The sequence below is a fragment of the Dipodomys spectabilis genome, unplaced genomic scaffold (genome assembly GCF_019054845.1).
Source record: "Dipodomys spectabilis isolate Male_0828 unplaced genomic scaffold, ASM1905484v1 ptg000175l, whole genome shotgun sequence".
Lineage (NCBI taxonomy): Eukaryota > Metazoa > Chordata > Mammalia > Rodentia > Heteromyidae > Dipodomys > Dipodomys spectabilis.
This window is the reverse complement of record NW_024870852.1, coordinates 13,484,150-13,500,419: the sequence shown is the minus strand read 5'-3', so window position 1 is coordinate 13,500,419 and position 16,270 is coordinate 13,484,150. Positions and strand designations below refer to the sequence as shown.

Sequence of the window (16,270 nt, the reverse complement as noted above, 5' to 3'; positions counted from 1 at the left end):
CTCTGTGCCAGTTGGGCCTTCCTGCCTTCGTTCCTGCTGAAATCCATGCTCTACCAGGCTGCCTGAAGGCCTTGTTGGATGCCTGCAGATTCTCTGAAGCCCTCTCTCAAGTATCTTGGGCTCTGGAGCCAGCTGACCCACAGCTTCTCCATGTCTCCGCAGTCTCCCCACAAGCCCTGCCCTCAGCCGACTTCACCAAAACCAGGAGGTAAGCCACCTGATACTGGAGGGAAGGGGAGCAAAGGAGCTCTACAGAAACCTAGCCTCCCCCTCTCCACCTCCTCCATCCCTGGGCATCTCTGCTACCCCACCCACCGGACAGCTTGCCTCCTTCCCACAGCACCCAGGCTGCATCACTTGGTCCTGGCTCTGGTCCCCATTTCCGCCCCCTGTCTGGCCTCCTCTTTTCTCCCTAACCTCCTTCCTCTCTAGAGCGAAGACACAGTGCCCTCTGCCCTCTGCCCGCCCCCCCCCCCCCCCCAGGCTGAGGCATTTAGCAGGTGCTTTTTTGTCAGGGTCAGGGTCAGGCTCTAAATTCTCCTTGGTCTAGGTAAGTAACTTAAGAGGAATGTGGCAGGGCTGGGAAGGTGGCTCGGTGGTAGAGTGCTTGCCTAGCATGCGTGAAGCCCTGCGTTTGATTCCTCAGCACCACATACACAGAAAAAGCCGGAAGTGGTGTGCTAGCCCTGAACACAGAGCCCAGGCCTTGAGTTCAAATCCCAGGACCAGCAAAAAAAAAAAAAGGAATGTGGGGGCCAGCAGTGAGAGGAGACACCCCAGTAGGAGTGTCATTGTGTCCTTTGTTTTCCAGAGGGTTCTCTGTCTTACCTAAGCTGGTCTCGTGAGCTATCCTCAAGCCTCAGTGTCCTGAGTAATGGGAACTCCTACCCTGTGGGGGTTTCTTCTCCTTTCTGGAGTGGTTGAAGTCAGGACTTTCTGACAGACTCAGACAGGAGTGCTGCTTAGGGCGCCCGCACACATAGCAGGAAGTCGGGGAGCCAGTTCCTTGAGCCCTGGGGATGTGGCTAGCCCCGTGCTGGCCTGGCGTGGGACTGGCCTGGGTTCCATTCCCCACCCCCACCCCCACTCCACTAACCATAAGAAAGCTCAGGCATCAGCTGGGAAGGTGGCTCAGTGGTAGAACGCTTGCCTTGCGTGCATGAGGCCCTGGGTTCGATTCCTCAGCACCACATAAGCAAAAAAAGAAAAAAGCCAGAAGTGGCGCTGTGGCTCAAGTGGTAGAGCGCTAGCCTTGAGCTGAAGAGCTGAGGGACAGCGCCCAGGCCCAGAGTTCAGGCCCCACGACCGGGACTCAAAAAAAAAAAAAGCTCAGGCACGGCTCTGCCAAATACTTGGCAAATTGCAAGGGAAAGTTACAGAAAAAAACCCTACACTAGTCACACTTTATGGCTTCCTGAAATGATGTCACATGTGTCTCACAAATGGGGGTGTGTTTCACATGGGAAACACCGGCTTCTATAGTAAGTCACAGGACAGCAAGAGAATCAGTTTTTGCAGGGATGGCAGGAAGTGCCGCAGAGAAATCTGTCACTTTTAGTAAAAGACAAAGTGTATCTCCCTCGCTTCTCTATATGTGCTCATAGCAGCCATATTCATAAGAGCCCAGACGATGAGCAGCCCAAGGGCTCGCCCTCTGGCGACAGGATGAGTGGGTTGAATTGTGTCCATGCAGTACAAAGCCACTCAGCCGGAAGAAGAAACTGTGGGTCCATACAACATGGCGAATCTCAAACATGCCATGCAAAACCAACAAAGCCAAACACAAAGGCTCACGCCTGTAATCCCAGCTACTCAGGAGGCTGAGACCTGAGGATCATGGTTCAAAGCCAGCCTGGGCAGGAAAGTCTGTGAGACTCTTATTTCCAATTAACCACCAGAAAACCAGAAGTGGTGCTGTGGTTCAAGTGGTAGAGCACTAGCCTTGAGCTAAAAAGCTAAAAGAAAGCACAAAGCAGTGTGTTCAGTCCTCTATATTGCGCATACATGTGTGCGTGCGCGCACACACACACACACACACACACACACACACACACACACACACACACACACACACACACACACACACACACACACACCCTGAGTCCATATTCCCAGCACTCCAGAGGCTGAAGCAGGAGGTTATCGAATGCAAGGCTAGCTTAAGCTGTGTAATGTGGCCCTATCTCCAAACAAAAAAAAAAAAAGAAAGAAAAACAAGTAGCTATAGGATACAAACAAACCAATAATGACAACAGACTCAACCACAAGGAAGGGTTAAACTTATACATTAAATCAGGTGGTAAAGTGACTAATGCTGTCCCTCCCATCCCAGGGAGAGACTGTTTCTTGTGGCTAGGAGCTTCTCTTTAACATGCTTGGATTCCTCCTGTGAGTAGATGAGGATCTGAGTTTATGTTCGCTCTGAGTCAAGGAGCGCTTACATTCTGTTTCTGTAGATCACTGTCCTCTGAGCAGGGGAGATGCTGGAAGGTTTTGGCTGGGGCAGCACCTGGGTCAGGAAGACTTGTAAGACGTGAAGTGGCCTGGGGGTGATGGGCCTGGGTGGAGTAGGAAGGCCAAACCCTGTGCATCTGCAGCCTGCTGTGCCCGGAGCTGCAGTCTCAAGGGCATGCTTTCTTCTGTCTGTAAATTACGCTTCAGCTTTAGAGAAAGCCTACTGCAGTAGTGCATGAGGAATCCAAGTGGGACTGAGGGCTTCTTGGTCAGCCTAGAGCCTCTGGCTTTAGAACACACAATGTGGAAGAAAGCTGAGGAAAGGCAGTGAGGCCTGAGAGTAAACTTTCCCCGCCCCCTTTTTTGTTGTTGTCGGTGTGGGGCTTGAACTCTGGGCCTGGTTGCTGTCCCTCAGCTCTTCAGCTCAAGGCTAGTGTTCTATCATTTTGTGCCATAGTTCCACTCCTGGCTTTTGGTGGCTCATTGGAAATAAGAGTCTCATGGCCTGGTTTGAATTTGAATCGCGATCCTCAGATCTCAGCCTCCTGAGTAGTTAGGATTACAGTCGTGAGCCACTGGTGTGCTAGCTCATTTGTGTGTGTGTGTGTATGTGTGTGTGTGTGTGTGAGTCTTAGGGGTTTGAGCTCAGTCGAGGTGTTGTCCTTGAGCTACTGCTTTTGCTGAAGGTTAACACTATGCCACTTTCAGCTGTTTGGTGATTAATGGGAGATAAGAATCTCAGGGATTTCCTGCTTGGGTAGCTTCCAACCATGGTCCTCAGATCTCAGCCTCCTAAGTAGCTAGGATTATAGCATGAGTCCTGAGTACCCAGCACTTTTTTTTTGGGGGGGGGGGGGCTGGTACCAGAATTTGAACTCAGGACCATGTGCTCTTTCTCAGCTTGCTTACTCAGGGGGCACTCCGTCACTGGAGCCACACTTTTTTTTTTTTTCTTTCAGTACTGGAATTGGAACTCCGGGCCTTAAACTTGCTAGGCAGGCACTTTACCACTTGAGCAATGTTACCAGCTTAGATGTGTGTGTGTGTGTGTGTGTGTGTGTGTGTGTGTGTGTGTGTGTGTTGGTGTGTCCTGGGGCTTGAACTCAGGGTCTGAGCACTGTTGTTGAGCTTTTTAGCTCAAGGCTGGTGCTCTACCACTTGAACCACAAAGCTTCACTTCCCTTTTGGGTGCTTCATTGGAGGTGAGCGACTCACAGACCTTCCTGCCTAGGCTGGCTTTGAACCATGAGCTTCTCAGATCTCAGCTTTCTAGCTAGGATTATAGGCATGAGGTACCTTTGCCTAGCTAATAAATAGTATCTTTTTTTTTTTTTTTTTTTTGCCAGTCCTGGGGCTTGAACTCAGGTCCTGGGTGCTGTCCCTGAGCATTTTTGCTCAAGACTAGCACTCTCCCACTTGAGCTACAGTGCTATGTCCAGCTACTTCTGGAACTGGAGATAAGTCTCATGGATTTTCCTTCCCTGGGCTGGCTTCGAACCTCAATCTTCAGATCTCAGCCTCCTGAACAGCTAGGATTATAGGCATGAGCCACCAGTGCCTGGCCATAAATAGTTCTTATTTGCTGGCACAAGACTCATTTTCCCCTCTCTTCTCCAAAAAATTAGACTGTGCAATGTCCTTGCTGATTTACAGTATACCATAAAGATGGAAGCCAGGCTGCACAGTGCAGCCTCTGGCCAGCCCAGGCTGAAAACTGCCTTTCTTCAGGCTTTTGAAGATTCCTGGGAAGTTGTTGAAAACCGTTTGGGACTTTGTAAGTGGAGTTTACAGGTCCTTTCCATGTTTGGGAAAACTGGGCTAGGAATTGGTTTTGGTCCCTAATTCACTGTGTCCTTGGGTGACCCCTAGTGGCAATGTGTGACAAAACACATCCAGCATGGATGGGTTTCACATCTGTATCAGATTTTGTTGATATGTTTCCTTTTGCTGCAGGTAGGTCCTGGGTAGAAATTCTTTCAGTATATTATTGTGTTGTAGCTTGATCTTTAGTTGTTACAGTCCTGGTATTTGCTTTTCAGTGTGTGTGTGTGTGTGTGTGTGTGTGTGTGTGTGTACATCTGCTGGGATTACAGGCATGTACAAACACACCCAGCTTAATCACATACACTGAATGCCTCTTCATTTGACAGCAAATCCAATGTATATTGTTACGTAGTTTGCTTCCTTGTGTTAGACATGAAACCCAGGGACATGTGCGTGCCAGATAATCACTTTACCACTGGGACACAGGCCAGCCTATTGTGTTGCTTATGATGAACCTCTATTCATGGATGGCCTACGTTTTTTTTTGTTTTGTTGGTTGTGGGGCTTGAACTCAGGGCCTGAATGTTCTCTAGTTTTTGTGCTCAAGGCTAGTGTTCCACCACTTTGAGCCACAGCTCTACATCCGGTTTTCTAATGGTTAATTGGAGATAAGTCTCAGGAGCTAAGCCCTGGTGGCTCACAACTGTAATCCTAGGATCAAAGTTTGAAGCCAGCCTGAGCACGAAAGTCTGTGAGACTCTATCAATTAATCACAGAAAAAGTCACTAGTGGTACTGTAGCTCAAGTAGTAAAGTGCTAGCCTTGAGCAGAATGAGCGTAAGGACTGTGCCCAGGCCCAGCCAAAAAAAAAAAAAAAAAAAAAAAATCACACGCTCCGTCCTTGAGACCTAGCCCCAGCCCGTTAGCTTCTTTTTTTATAACCCTGGCTGGCCTTGAACTCAATCGCAGCCTCTGCTCCTCAAATTTACAATCTTCCAGCCTATGCTGCCCACATGCTTGGATTATAAGCATGTGTCACTTTACCCAGTGTCGTCTGTGCCCCCCCTCCCCACTGCCCCCCATGAAACACTACCCAGATCTTAATACTTGGTTTAGGGAGTGGGAAAACTCCTTTTTCCCAGTCTTGACTTCTCCAGCTGCCACCATTACCAGACCCTCTCCTTTCTGTCCTTGCAGGACCGCTCTGCTCATCTCCTGCAGACGCTCCTTTGCCATGGGTCAGGGCCCAGTCCTGACCTCTCCTGGCTGCTGCGTGAGTCTGGGTAGAGGGTGGCTGGCTTGGGGTCCGGCAGGGCCACTCTCTTCTGCTGAGGCCTGGCCTTCTTCAGGCCTTGGGGGCCACAGTGGTCTCGCAGAGGACTGCCGGCCCATTGTCAGGCCAGTGCTGTGGGGGCTCCCTCGGTGCAGAGCCCCACCCCACTCCTGACCTGTTTGTCGCTGGCTACAGTGAGGGGCGCAGCAGGCTGAGGCTGCTCTGGCCCTGTGTGTGTGAAGGACCGCAGTGTATGGGTGTGGCTGGCGCTGGCTCCTCTGGAGGTGAGTCGGGGATTTGTGGGGTTCTGTTTGGAATGGAGAGAAGCGCTAGGGCTGGCACAGGATCCCCACTGTTCAATGCTCCCATGGCCCCTGGCCTCTGGCAGCCCGTGATGGGTCCAGTAGCGGTCTCTGATCTGCAGGGATGGTTGAGGGGCCGGAGGCCCGGGGGAGATGTTACAAGCAGCTCATAGGGGCAGCTCTGCCCTCCTGCCCCGTCCCCGCCAGCCCCCCACCCCTGGGCGGCAGGGGCATGTCTCCCGCGGCAGTGTTGCAGGCTGACAGAGGGGCGTGGCAGGCTGTGGCCGACGGTGTGGTCCTGGATGGGGGAGGAAGGTAGCTGCGGCTGCTGAGCAGTCACCTCCCCCTCCCCTAAGCCACTGGGCCACCCCCCCCCATTACGAGTCACATAGTCCTTTCTCCCAGGACTACCTGAGCGAATCCAGAGATGCAGGCTCCAGTCCTGAGAACGGGGTGACCTTCAACTCTGCTCCCCCAGGGGCCGGAGCCCTTACCTGATTGGCCCCAGTGCACGCTGCAGGCCTCCCTGAACATGGAGCCTACTCACTGAGGGACCCCACGGCTAGAACACCCCCTGCCCCTCTCCGGGCCAGGCAGGGGCCCAGGGCAGCCTCTGGGATGGCAGGTGGGGGGGAGGCAGTCACAAATGCACAGACGAGCGGCGGTGCTCAGCTGTGTATTTCAAACAAGCCCCCTCAGTGCCCCCTCCCCCGCATGCTCTGCGCAGGACAGCGCAGGGGAGCGGCTGCTGCGCCCTGAGGGGCCGCAGTGAGCGTGTTGGGGGAGCCCGTGGGGAATGGCATGGCATCCGGTGCCAGGCCCCGGGTCCGGCCTCGTGAGTCTGAGGCGGCCTCTCTGGAGGCCCTTAGCGCCTCCCAGTGCTTCCCTTGGCTCAGCTCCAGGCGATGGGCCGGGCGGGGGTGTGAGGCTCCCTTCTGGGGTCTGGGGCCCAGTCTCCGCCTGACTGTGTGCTCTCTAGCAGGAGCCAGGCCAGGCCCCTTGGTCCTCAGTGTGTGTGTGGGGGAGGGTGGCGGGGGGGGGGGGGGGGGAGGGGCGGGGCCAGGCAAGGGGTGGCCTAATCGTCCTTGTCCTTGGCTCCATGCTTGAGGATGCGCGTGAACTCCACATAGTTGAAGTTGCCTTTCTTGTCGATGGGGGCCTCACGATACATCTCGTCCACCTCCTCGTCTGTGAAGCGGTCACCCATGGTGGTCAGCAGCTCCCGGAGGTGGTCCTCATGGATGAAGCCTGGGGCCAGAGGGGGATTGTGAGCGGAAGCACCAGGACGCCCCACCCCCATCTCCCATCCCGACTAGAAGATAGGCGTTGGGGGGGTGGGTGCCGAGGAGGGTCCTAGAGGGGAGAGTTCTGCAGGAGAATGGCCTGTAAGGGGTTTCTGTGGGGCACATGCCTAGGTTGGGGTGCAGATCTGCTGTGTGGCCTTGGGCGAGTTACTTAACCTTTCTGTGCCTGCTTGATCTGTAAAGCAGACAGATGTCTGTTCAAGGGGGACAGCACCCGCAGGGGGGCAGTGGCAGTGATCAAGCAGGGATGGGCCCCCTGGGAGCTGTTACGTCACCAGGGCACTGCGTGTCCCTGGGAAAAACTAGCTAGATGACAGAAGGTCTGAGGGACGGGTTGGTGTCCTTGCTGCTGTGGGAATGGCATGGTCTGGTTTTCTGGAGAGATGGGAAGCAGGGTCGTGTGTGTTGGGGAGGGGGGGGCAGGGCCCTCCCATGTCCCGCCGCCGGCCCTCGGCCCGCGCTGACCTGAGGCCTCCTCGTCGAAGCAGGCGAAGGCGTTGCGGATCACGTCCTCGGGGTCTGTGCCGTTCAGCTTCTCCCCAAACATGGTGAGGAACATGGTGAAGTTGATCGGGCCCGGCGCCTCGCTCATCATGCCCTCCAGGTACTCGTCCGTGGGGTTCTTCCCTGTGGTGAGCGGGCATTGGGGCCTGCTGTCAGCCCCTGACCCTAGCCCGCCCCCTCCTGGCAGTGAGCGGTGGGGACCGACGCAGGAGTGCTGGGAGCTGGGGACACAGCGAGGCTCGGGCCACCTGAGGAGTCACCTCCGACTGGGGGACAGCGGCTGGCAATGCTCACCCTCGGGCGGCTGGCAGCCGCTGTGCCTCGAGTGCCACATGCCTTATTTGGCTCTTACTGCCTTGTACTCGCAGTGTTCTTATCCTTACTTCACAGGCAAGAACAGAGAGGCCAGGGTACTTGTCCAAAGTCTCACAGCAAGTCAGCCATAGAGCCAGAATTGAAACCCAAACAGCCTGGTCCCTGGTTCTAGACACAGTCTCGCTGGCATGAAATCAGTGAGCTCTGGTGCCACACTAGCCTAGCTTTGAATCCCAACTCTGGGTCTCCGTTTCCTGTCTCTTAGATGAATAAGACAATGATTATAAAATGCTCATGACCAACACAACAGCCTTTGGGCTCTGGATTCAGATTCCAAACTCTACCAGCTAGTTATTGTGTGACCTGGGGCAAGTTATTTGGCTTCTCTGAGCCTCTGAAACAGAGGCTCACTGGTACAGCGGGAATGACAGTCCTCCACACAGAGATAGAAGATAATGTCTGGAGAGCTCATTATCTTATGTCTGCTCTTAGTTCTTTTTTAACCTGAGGCTAATGCTCTTAGCTAAGAACTGCTAACGCGAGCCACACATCCAAACATCTGTTTTCTGAGTTGTCATCTGGGGCCGGGGTCAGGTCTAGGGTTTGGGCCTGAAAGCAGAGGGGAGCCCTGGCGGCCCTGTCCCCTCCGTGCGGTGCCTCACCCCCACCGTGACCCAGCACGACCCCAGCCTCTCCTGGCCTTTGTGTTCCCTCTTCCTGAGACCGCAGAGTCCCAGACATCAGCCCTGGAGTTCACGTCTGGGGGGGGGGGGGGGGGTCCCAGTGACTGCAGCAAAGGCGGAGCAGCTCTGGGGGAGGGGAGCATCAGGTCTTTCACGGTGGCACGCCACGTGGGGTGTACAACGGGCAGGGGGCCCATTACACACATAGGGCAATGGCACAAAGCAGTGCCAGGGCCTGACCCAGGCTGTCTGGCTCCTGACCCTGGCGGGTCCCTCACCTCCCCAGGCAGGATGCAGAATATGCCAGAAACAGGGCTGAGAGCAGCCGTGTGGGGGCAGCATGAGCAGGGGTGTGCTGGGGCGGGCTCGGGAGGTCTTCTTTCCGCCTGGGCTCAAGCGTCCCTAGCCGAGCAGTGGGAGAGGGATTTGATTACTGAGCCATTTCAGCTCTAAGATCCTGGCTCTGGAGAGACCCCTGGGGGCAGATCTGGCTTTCCATGGAAGCCTCAGTTTCCTCTCTGCACAACCTCTGCGCAGTTACAGACTTGTTTAAGCGAAATGTTACCGGGCAGCCCGAGACACACAGCCACCCCGACAGTGCCGCTGCACACAGTCAGCCTGTTCAAATCCTGTGCCGGCCCCCAGGGAAAGCCCTGATTTGTTCCGAGCCTCAGTTTTCCTATCTGATCAACAGGCAGTCAGGGAAGTATTGCATGTTTTCTTTTTTTTTTTTGTCTGAGACGCGGACTCTGAACTCAGTACCTGACATTTTCACTCACTGTCTGGAGCTCTACCAGCTGAGCCACACCATCTCTGTAAGTGGCGGGCAGCCCCGCCGGGCCCGGCCCACGCTGCTCACCCAGGGAAGCCAGCATGTCATGCAGGTCCTCCTTGTCAATGAAGCCATCGCGGTTCTGGTCGATCATGTTGAAAGCCTCCTTAAACTCCTGGATCTGGGACTGGTCAAACATGGCGAACACATTGGATGTGGCCCGCTGTGGCCGCTTCTTGGTGGTCTTGGCCTTGGCCCGCTTGCTGGACATCTTGGCTTCGGGTGTGGGGGCTTCCCTGCGGGAGGTGGCGCAGGGCATGACCGTGGGCCAGGGCACTCCCTGCCCTCTCCCAAATGGCCTTCAGCTCTAGTCCTGGCATTCAAGGCCTCCCGCAGGCTTGGGCCTCTTGCCACTCCATCTCAACAAGAGCAGAGAGGCATGGGCTCCCGATCCTGCCACACCAAACTGGAGTGTCCCCATATAGGAAGAGGGGGCATGGGGAGCCCGTGGCGACGGGGCTGGACAGGGCCGGGCCTCTTCCGTGGTGACTTGTTAGGGTAAAACACAGCTGGCTTGGTGCCAGCCATGAACAAGCTTTATCCCCTTAATCCCTGATGGCATGTGAACTTCCACTGCCCCCTCCAAGTGGCAAGGTGGGAAGACGCGGGGCAGCCTGCCCAGCAGCCCCGCATTGCTCACATTCCTCTGCCTCTCCGTCCCTCCACTGGAGGTTCTAGGAGGCTCAGGGCAGTACTAGCGGCCCTGGGAGTGGCTCTCCTCCCTCACTTCCGGTGCTTATGGGGGAAATGAGGCTCCCCAGGCTGAGAACTCAGGTTCTTGTCAACATCTGTCCCCGGGTCTGTAGCCTGCAGCCAGTCTTAGTCATCGCTTCTAGAACTTCACTAGTCACCTTGAAATCCTCACAGGGTCCTGCACCCTCAGAACCAGTGTGCACCCCTCAGCCTGGCACTCAAAAGCCCCAAGGGGCCCTGGCCCCCATTACCTCGTCCCTGTGCGATCTGTTTCCTGTCACACTGAGCATTGGTGCTCCTGGCCTTCCTCCTGAGCCCCCCGCAGCAGCCCCCCACCCCCATGTGCTGTTCCCCCAGCCTCATACTGACAGCAAACACTCGCAGACTCCATCCCCTGGTCATCTCATCCGTGCCTAGCACACCGGCACACGCTTGTTTATCAACTGTCAAAACTGGTCTGGGGCCTCTGCTGCACAGACCAGGAAACGGAGGCCAGCCCAGAGACCCTTTCCCTGAACCCTTGTCTGTGTGCAGGACCAGTGTACCTGAAGACCCACTGCCTGCCGCCTCAGCTGGCGGAGGCCTCAGGACACTGGCCTGCTCTTCACCCCAAAGTGTGTAGTGGGGGGTGCTCCTCAAGCTGCTCCCAGACCTCTACGTCACCTCTAAGTCGCTTGGGTCTTGGCCTTGGAGATCACCAACCCCAAGCTGAGATACTGGCTGGCCCTAGTGTGTCCCCAGAGCCACAGCTGCCCGCACACAGCTCAGCGGGCCCATGCACGACCCATCCAGCCTGGGCGTTTGCTGCATGGCTCCAGGTGGGTGGGTGGGTGGAAGCCTTTCTGAGGGCAGGCATGATCGGGGCTCACCCAGCACCGTGTGTGCCACCACCTGGGCCTGAGCATTCCAGCTGCCCCATCCCCACACACTTCTACTGCTGACCCTAGTGTATAGCAGAGGGCACGGGACTTGGGGGCTGATTTAGGCAATGTCACCATAGCCACCGTGGGATGCAGAGGAGTGAGTTAGGAAAGGAAGAACCACAAAGGGAAATGTGCACTCCTGTCAGAGGGTTAGAGGCCAGCTGAAGCCAAGAACCCTGGGAAGACTTGAGTCTGTGAGTGGCAGACTGGGCCCTGGGTGCCCCCAAGGGCTGAACAGAGGAAACCCCTTGTGCTAAGAGGCTGCCAGTGCATCTACAGTAGCAGAGGGACCAAAGCCTTCGGGGATGTAGGTTGTCTGGGAGCCAGGTAGTCCTAGACCAGCTGGGCCCTTACTTAGCCATGGCCCCCCCCTCCTACAAGCCATAGATATCAAGGACCAGGCACTGGTGGAACCTAGTCTGGCGTTGATTGGAAGGCTCTGAAATCTCGCTGTAACAGCAGACGTGGGGCAGAAGCTAGACCTAACCTGTGCCTCCCGAGCCATCATATCCCCTCCTTCCAGGAGAGCGGCTGGAGGGTTCTGCGGGGCAGGGACCGCCACCTCCCAGCCCAGCCTTGGGCCAGCTCAGTAGACGGCCCGGAGTGGGGGAGCGCGGGGCCCCCGGCGCACAGCACCTGGGAGGGTTCAACCGGCCCCCACCCCTCTCCGGCCCCGGCGTGTGGAGGTGCGCGGATGCTCTGGAGGGAACGGAAACCTCATCGGACACACCGGGGTCCACTGAGCCAGGCGCGCCGGCGAGGGCAACCCCGGGACGACCTCACGCCCTGGCCGGAGGACCCCCGAACCGCCCCAGCCCCGCACCCCGGGGAGGGGGAACCCTAGGCGCGTCACAGCCCACCCCAGCCACGCCAGCGGCCCCTCGCTATCCCGGCCCGGCCCCGCGCCGGGCGGGCTCCCACCTGTGCGGAGAAGAGGCTCTGGGCGCGCCGAGTCTGGCTGGCGGCCGGCGCGCTCCGGCTCGGGGGTCCCGGCGTCGGGGGCGGGGCCTGGGCGGGGCCGGGCGGCGCGGCGGCCCGGCCTTACATGGCAGAAGAATGTGCCTGGCGGACGGGGGCGGGGCCTCGGCGGGGGCGGGGCCCGGTGGGCGGGGCCCCCGCCGCGCGCCCGGCCTTATTTGGCTGGGACTCGCAGGCCGGGAGGCGGGGGCGCCCCCGGGAAAGCGGGGGTCCACCTTTGCTGCCCTCGGTTTGCTGGGGTGGCAGGGGCTAGGGCCACGGAGCAGAGGGAAGTGTCCAGACCCGCAGGGGGGACAGTGTCTGGACCCCCACCTCTCCCCGAGGGGCCCAGCGCGCCCCGTGGGAGGGCTGGTCCGGGTCGCCGGGGAGCGGCGGGTGGCGGGGACCCGCCATCCTCCTGCGCGGGGCCCCACGCTTCCCCTGGCTTTCCAGTGCCCAGTTAGTCACTGTGAATAGTAACGGACACCTGCCACCAGGGCGCCCGGGAGACCGGGGCACGGCAGCATCCGCCCCGGAGGACGGGGGGGTCGGCGGGGCCCCCGCGAGCCCCACCGGGGCTCCGAGCCACGGGAGGGTTATGGGCGCCCTGTCTCCCCGGGTTGAAATCGAAGGGCCGCAGGACGAAACTGGGGACCAGTGAGGAGCTCCTGGGGGTGTTTGGGGGTGGGAGAGGGCGCGGGCTCAGACTGGGGCCGGCGGCAGGGGTGGCGGGAAGAGGGGGGGATCTGGAAACAGCCCGGTGTGTAGCCAGTTGGACTTGCGGGGGATGAGGTGGAGGTGAAGAGGAAGACTCGGCCGAGTCCCAGGATTCTGGTGGGAGGAATCGAGAGGGAGCTGTCATCTTTCAGGTGGAGAGGGCGGAGCAGGTTTGGGATAGACCAACGTCCTCTTTGGGTATGTTTTTCTTTCTTTTTGGGGACTGGGTCTCGCTTTGTAGCCGCGGCCTGCCTGGAGCTTGTGGTCTGCTGGCCTCAGGCTCAGGCCCTGGGCTGAAGATAATACTGAAAAGGCTTAAGTGATTTCAAACTTACAATAAAGTTATAAGAAATGTAGGAAGAATAGCCCTCCTCTAGATTCTCCAGTTAATACTTGCCTTTATTACGTTCTCTTCCTTATCCTTGTATTTGAGGGAGGAAACTGCATGTTCCACACCCTTGATCCTTAGGTACTTCAGGATCTCCTAAAAAGGAAATTCTATGTCCCTAGTAAGGCTCAAAATCAGGAAACTTAAATAGCAATTCGGCTATCCAATTTATGGCCCAAGTCCCCTTCTGCCGCTGTTTCGTACTGTCCCTTATAGAAAATTTTCTGTTCCAGGGTCTGGTCCAAAATCGTGTTGTCATGTTTGTAGTCTGTCTGCTTTTCGGTCTGTCTCTGTAAGTATACACATCCAGTCTTTGCCATCTGCGCCATGTTTTCAATGCTCACTCTGTTGTTATGCACTGAATGAATTCTTTTTTTTTTTTTGGTCCGGTCATGGGGTCTTGAACTCTGGGCCTGGGCGCTGTCCCTCAGCTCTTCAGCTCAAGGCTAGCGCTCTACCACTTGAGCCATAGAGCCACTTCCGGCTTCTTTTTTCTTTTTTTTTGCTTATGTGGTACTGGGGAATCGAACCCAGGGCCTCAGGCATGCAAGGCAAGCGCTCTACCACTGAGCCACCTTCCCAGCCCATCACTAAGTGAATTCTGCACATTGAACAGGAACTCCCCATGTCCCCCTTTTCCCCACACTCTGGATGCCACCATTTAACTTAGTCTTTCTCTGAGTCTGATTTCTCTGGGACCCTTGTATAAGTGAACTCACACGGCGTCCATCCTGTGACTGGCTTATTTTGTGTGGCAAATGTTCCCAGGGATTATCCATGTTTAACACGAATTGAACCAGGGCCTCACAAATGCCAGGCAAGTGCTACCAGTGGGCACTGCCCCTCAGCTCTTCAGCTCAAGGCTAGCACTCTACCACTTGAGCCACAGAGCCACTTATGGTTTTATGGTGGTTAATTGAAGATGAGAGTCTCATGGACTTTCCTGCCCAGGCTGGCTTTGAACCATGATCCTCCAATCTCAGTCTCCTGAGTTACTAGGATTATAGGCATGAGCCACCAGTGCCCAGCTTCAATCTGTGGTTTTATTTTCTTTCCTTCTTTCCTTCCTTTTTTTAAAAAGTAGTTTTGGGGCTTTGAACTCAGGTCCTTGCACTTGCTCACAAGGCACTCTACCACTTGAGCCATGCTTCTAGCAGTGTTTTTTACATTTTTTGACTGTTCTTGGAAGCACAGGTGTTTTTCACTTGAAGTTTAGATGAGTACTTTTTTTTTTTTTTTTTGCATGTGATTTGGTGCCATATCAATAAACTGTTCTGTTGAGACGCATTCAAAAATTAGATGTTGGTCAGTAGTAGGGACTTACTCTTGACCTCTGAGTTCTGGGTCACTGGTATATAATACATACACACACACACACACACACACATATATGTATATACCTTTTTTGCCAGCACTTGTTGTTTTTATTATTTTTAAGAGTTGTACAGAGGAGTTGCCATTTAACAAAGCTGTTTATGAATACAATATATCTTATTTATTTATGTATTGTTCGTCATGGGGCATGAACTCTGGGGCTGGGCTCTGTCCCTGAGCTCATGGCTAAGTGTTCCACCACTTGAGCCGTAGCATCAATTCTGGTTTTCTGGTTTATTGGAGATAAAAAGAGTCTCATGGATTTTCCTGCCTGGGCTGGTTTGAACCATGATTCTCAGATCTCAGCCTCCTGAGTAGCTGGGATTACAGGCCACCAGCACCCAGCTTAATACAATATATCTTGATCAGTGTTACCCCTTTCAACATTCTTACTCATCCCTCCCCTTTGCACTCTCCCCCTGTGTGTGTGTGTTTGTGGGCTGGCTCTGAATCACAATCCTCAGATCTCAGCCTTCTGAGTAGCTACGATTATAACGAAAGCCAGCAGGTTCCAGCTACACTGGATTCTGCATTTCTTCCTTCTCATGTATACATCCTTTCCCCTTGGCCCATGTCACCTCTTTGGAGTACCTGCTTCCTGGTGTTTTATTTTTGTATTGAGTGTTGAAATTGTGAAGTGTATTGTCCAGCTTTTTCATCAAAATTGCTTTGGCTCTTTGGGGCACTGGGCATTCCTATATAAAATTCAGGCTCAGTTTCTGCAGAAACATTTGGGGCCATGAGGTACCTTTCCATTTAATTGCATCTTTGTTGTAGTTTTCATTGTTCATTCTGTTAAATTTATTCTGAAGTGCTTTATTTTTGATGATTGTGTATGTGGAGCTTTCAGAATTTTATTTTCTTTGGTAGTTGAACTGTTTTTATTCATGCCACTTTTTTTTTTTTTTTTTGGTATGCTAGTACTGGGACTTGAATTCAGGGTCTCCAGTGCTCACTTGACTTTTCCAATCAAGGCTAAGCTTTGATTGGGACTCTACTACTTGAGCCATACTTTCTCTTCTGGCTTCTTGGTGGTTAATTGGAGGTAAGAGTCTTTTGGACTTGGCTGCCTGAACTGGCTTCAAACAGTGATCTTGAGATTTTAGCCTCCTGAGTAGCTAGGGTTTTTTGTTTTTGTTTTTGGCTGTGGGGCTTGAACTTAGAGCCTGGGCAACCTGAGCTCTTTTTGCTCTACCACAGCTCCACTTCCCATTTTCTGGTGGCTAATTGAAGATAAAAGTCTCACAACCATTCCTACCTGCCCTGGCTGGCTTTGGCCCATAATGCTCAGATCTCGGCCTCCTGAGTAGCTAGATTACAGGAGCAAGGCATCGGTGCCCAGCATCGGTGCCGTTTTGGAGATTCTACTCTCTGCTAGACACTGAGTCATGATGAAAAACTCAATTCCTGCCTAAGAAGCCCACTGTCTCCTGAGCAGAGACAGATATTGAAATGGAGAACGTCCTCACAGCAGTGGTAGAGACAGACTGTGGCTCGGGCATCAAGTGTAGAGCAGGAGCATTGACCTGGGTGAGGGTGCTGGGGTCCTTCCCTCAGGATTTGCCCTTTGACCTTAAGGAAGAACAGGCACTGAGTGGAAGGTGGTCACAGGGCAGCGTGTGACTTGGCATTATGGAAAACGAAGGTGGTAATGCCATTGTGTTCAGGCAGGAAATGCCCTGTTCTTAGACTTGCACAATGTATCTTTTAGCTAAGAGTAGAGGCCTAGACTCTTCGGGATCCCCTTCCCTATATTTCTGGCATGAAGAGAGTAGGACCCCCACCGT

The 16,270-nt window shown here is 54.8% G+C and overlaps 1 protein-coding gene across 1 annotated transcript; it reads right to left on the bottom strand.

Annotated features, from left to right (window-relative positions):
* Window positions 1–6,453: 6,453 nt before the first annotated feature.
* On the bottom strand, window positions 6,454–12,046 carry Myl9 (myosin light chain 9). Its single transcript, XM_042694740.1, has 4 exons — window positions 11,969–12,046; window positions 9,459–9,667; window positions 7,563–7,724; window positions 6,454–7,041 (listed from the first exon to the last, which is right to left on the bottom strand). Exons 2-4 carry the CDS (start codon window positions 9,640–9,642, stop codon window positions 6,869–6,871), a joined length of 519 nt encoding a protein of 172 aa, XP_042550674.1. The 5' UTR covers window positions 9,643–9,667; window positions 11,969–12,046; the 3' UTR covers window positions 6,454–6,868.
* Window positions 12,047–16,270: the final 4,224 nt, after the last annotated feature.

What these genes read in the sequence shown, in the direction of transcription:
- Myl9 (XM_042694740.1), bottom strand. Translation starts at nt 9,642, where the DNA reads ATGTCCAGCAAGCGGGCCAAGGCCAAGACCACCAAGAAGCGGCCACAG. An exon ending in TGACATGCTGGCTTCCCTGG is followed by an intron (nt 7,725 to 9,458) that starts GTGAGCAGCGTG and finishes CGCTCACCACAG; the next exon opens with GGAAGAACCCCACGGACGAG. An exon ending in CTTCGACGAGGAGGCCTCAG is followed by an intron (nt 7,042 to 7,562) that starts GTCAGCGCGGGC and finishes CTCTGGCCCCAG; the next exon opens with GCTTCATCCATGAGGACCAC.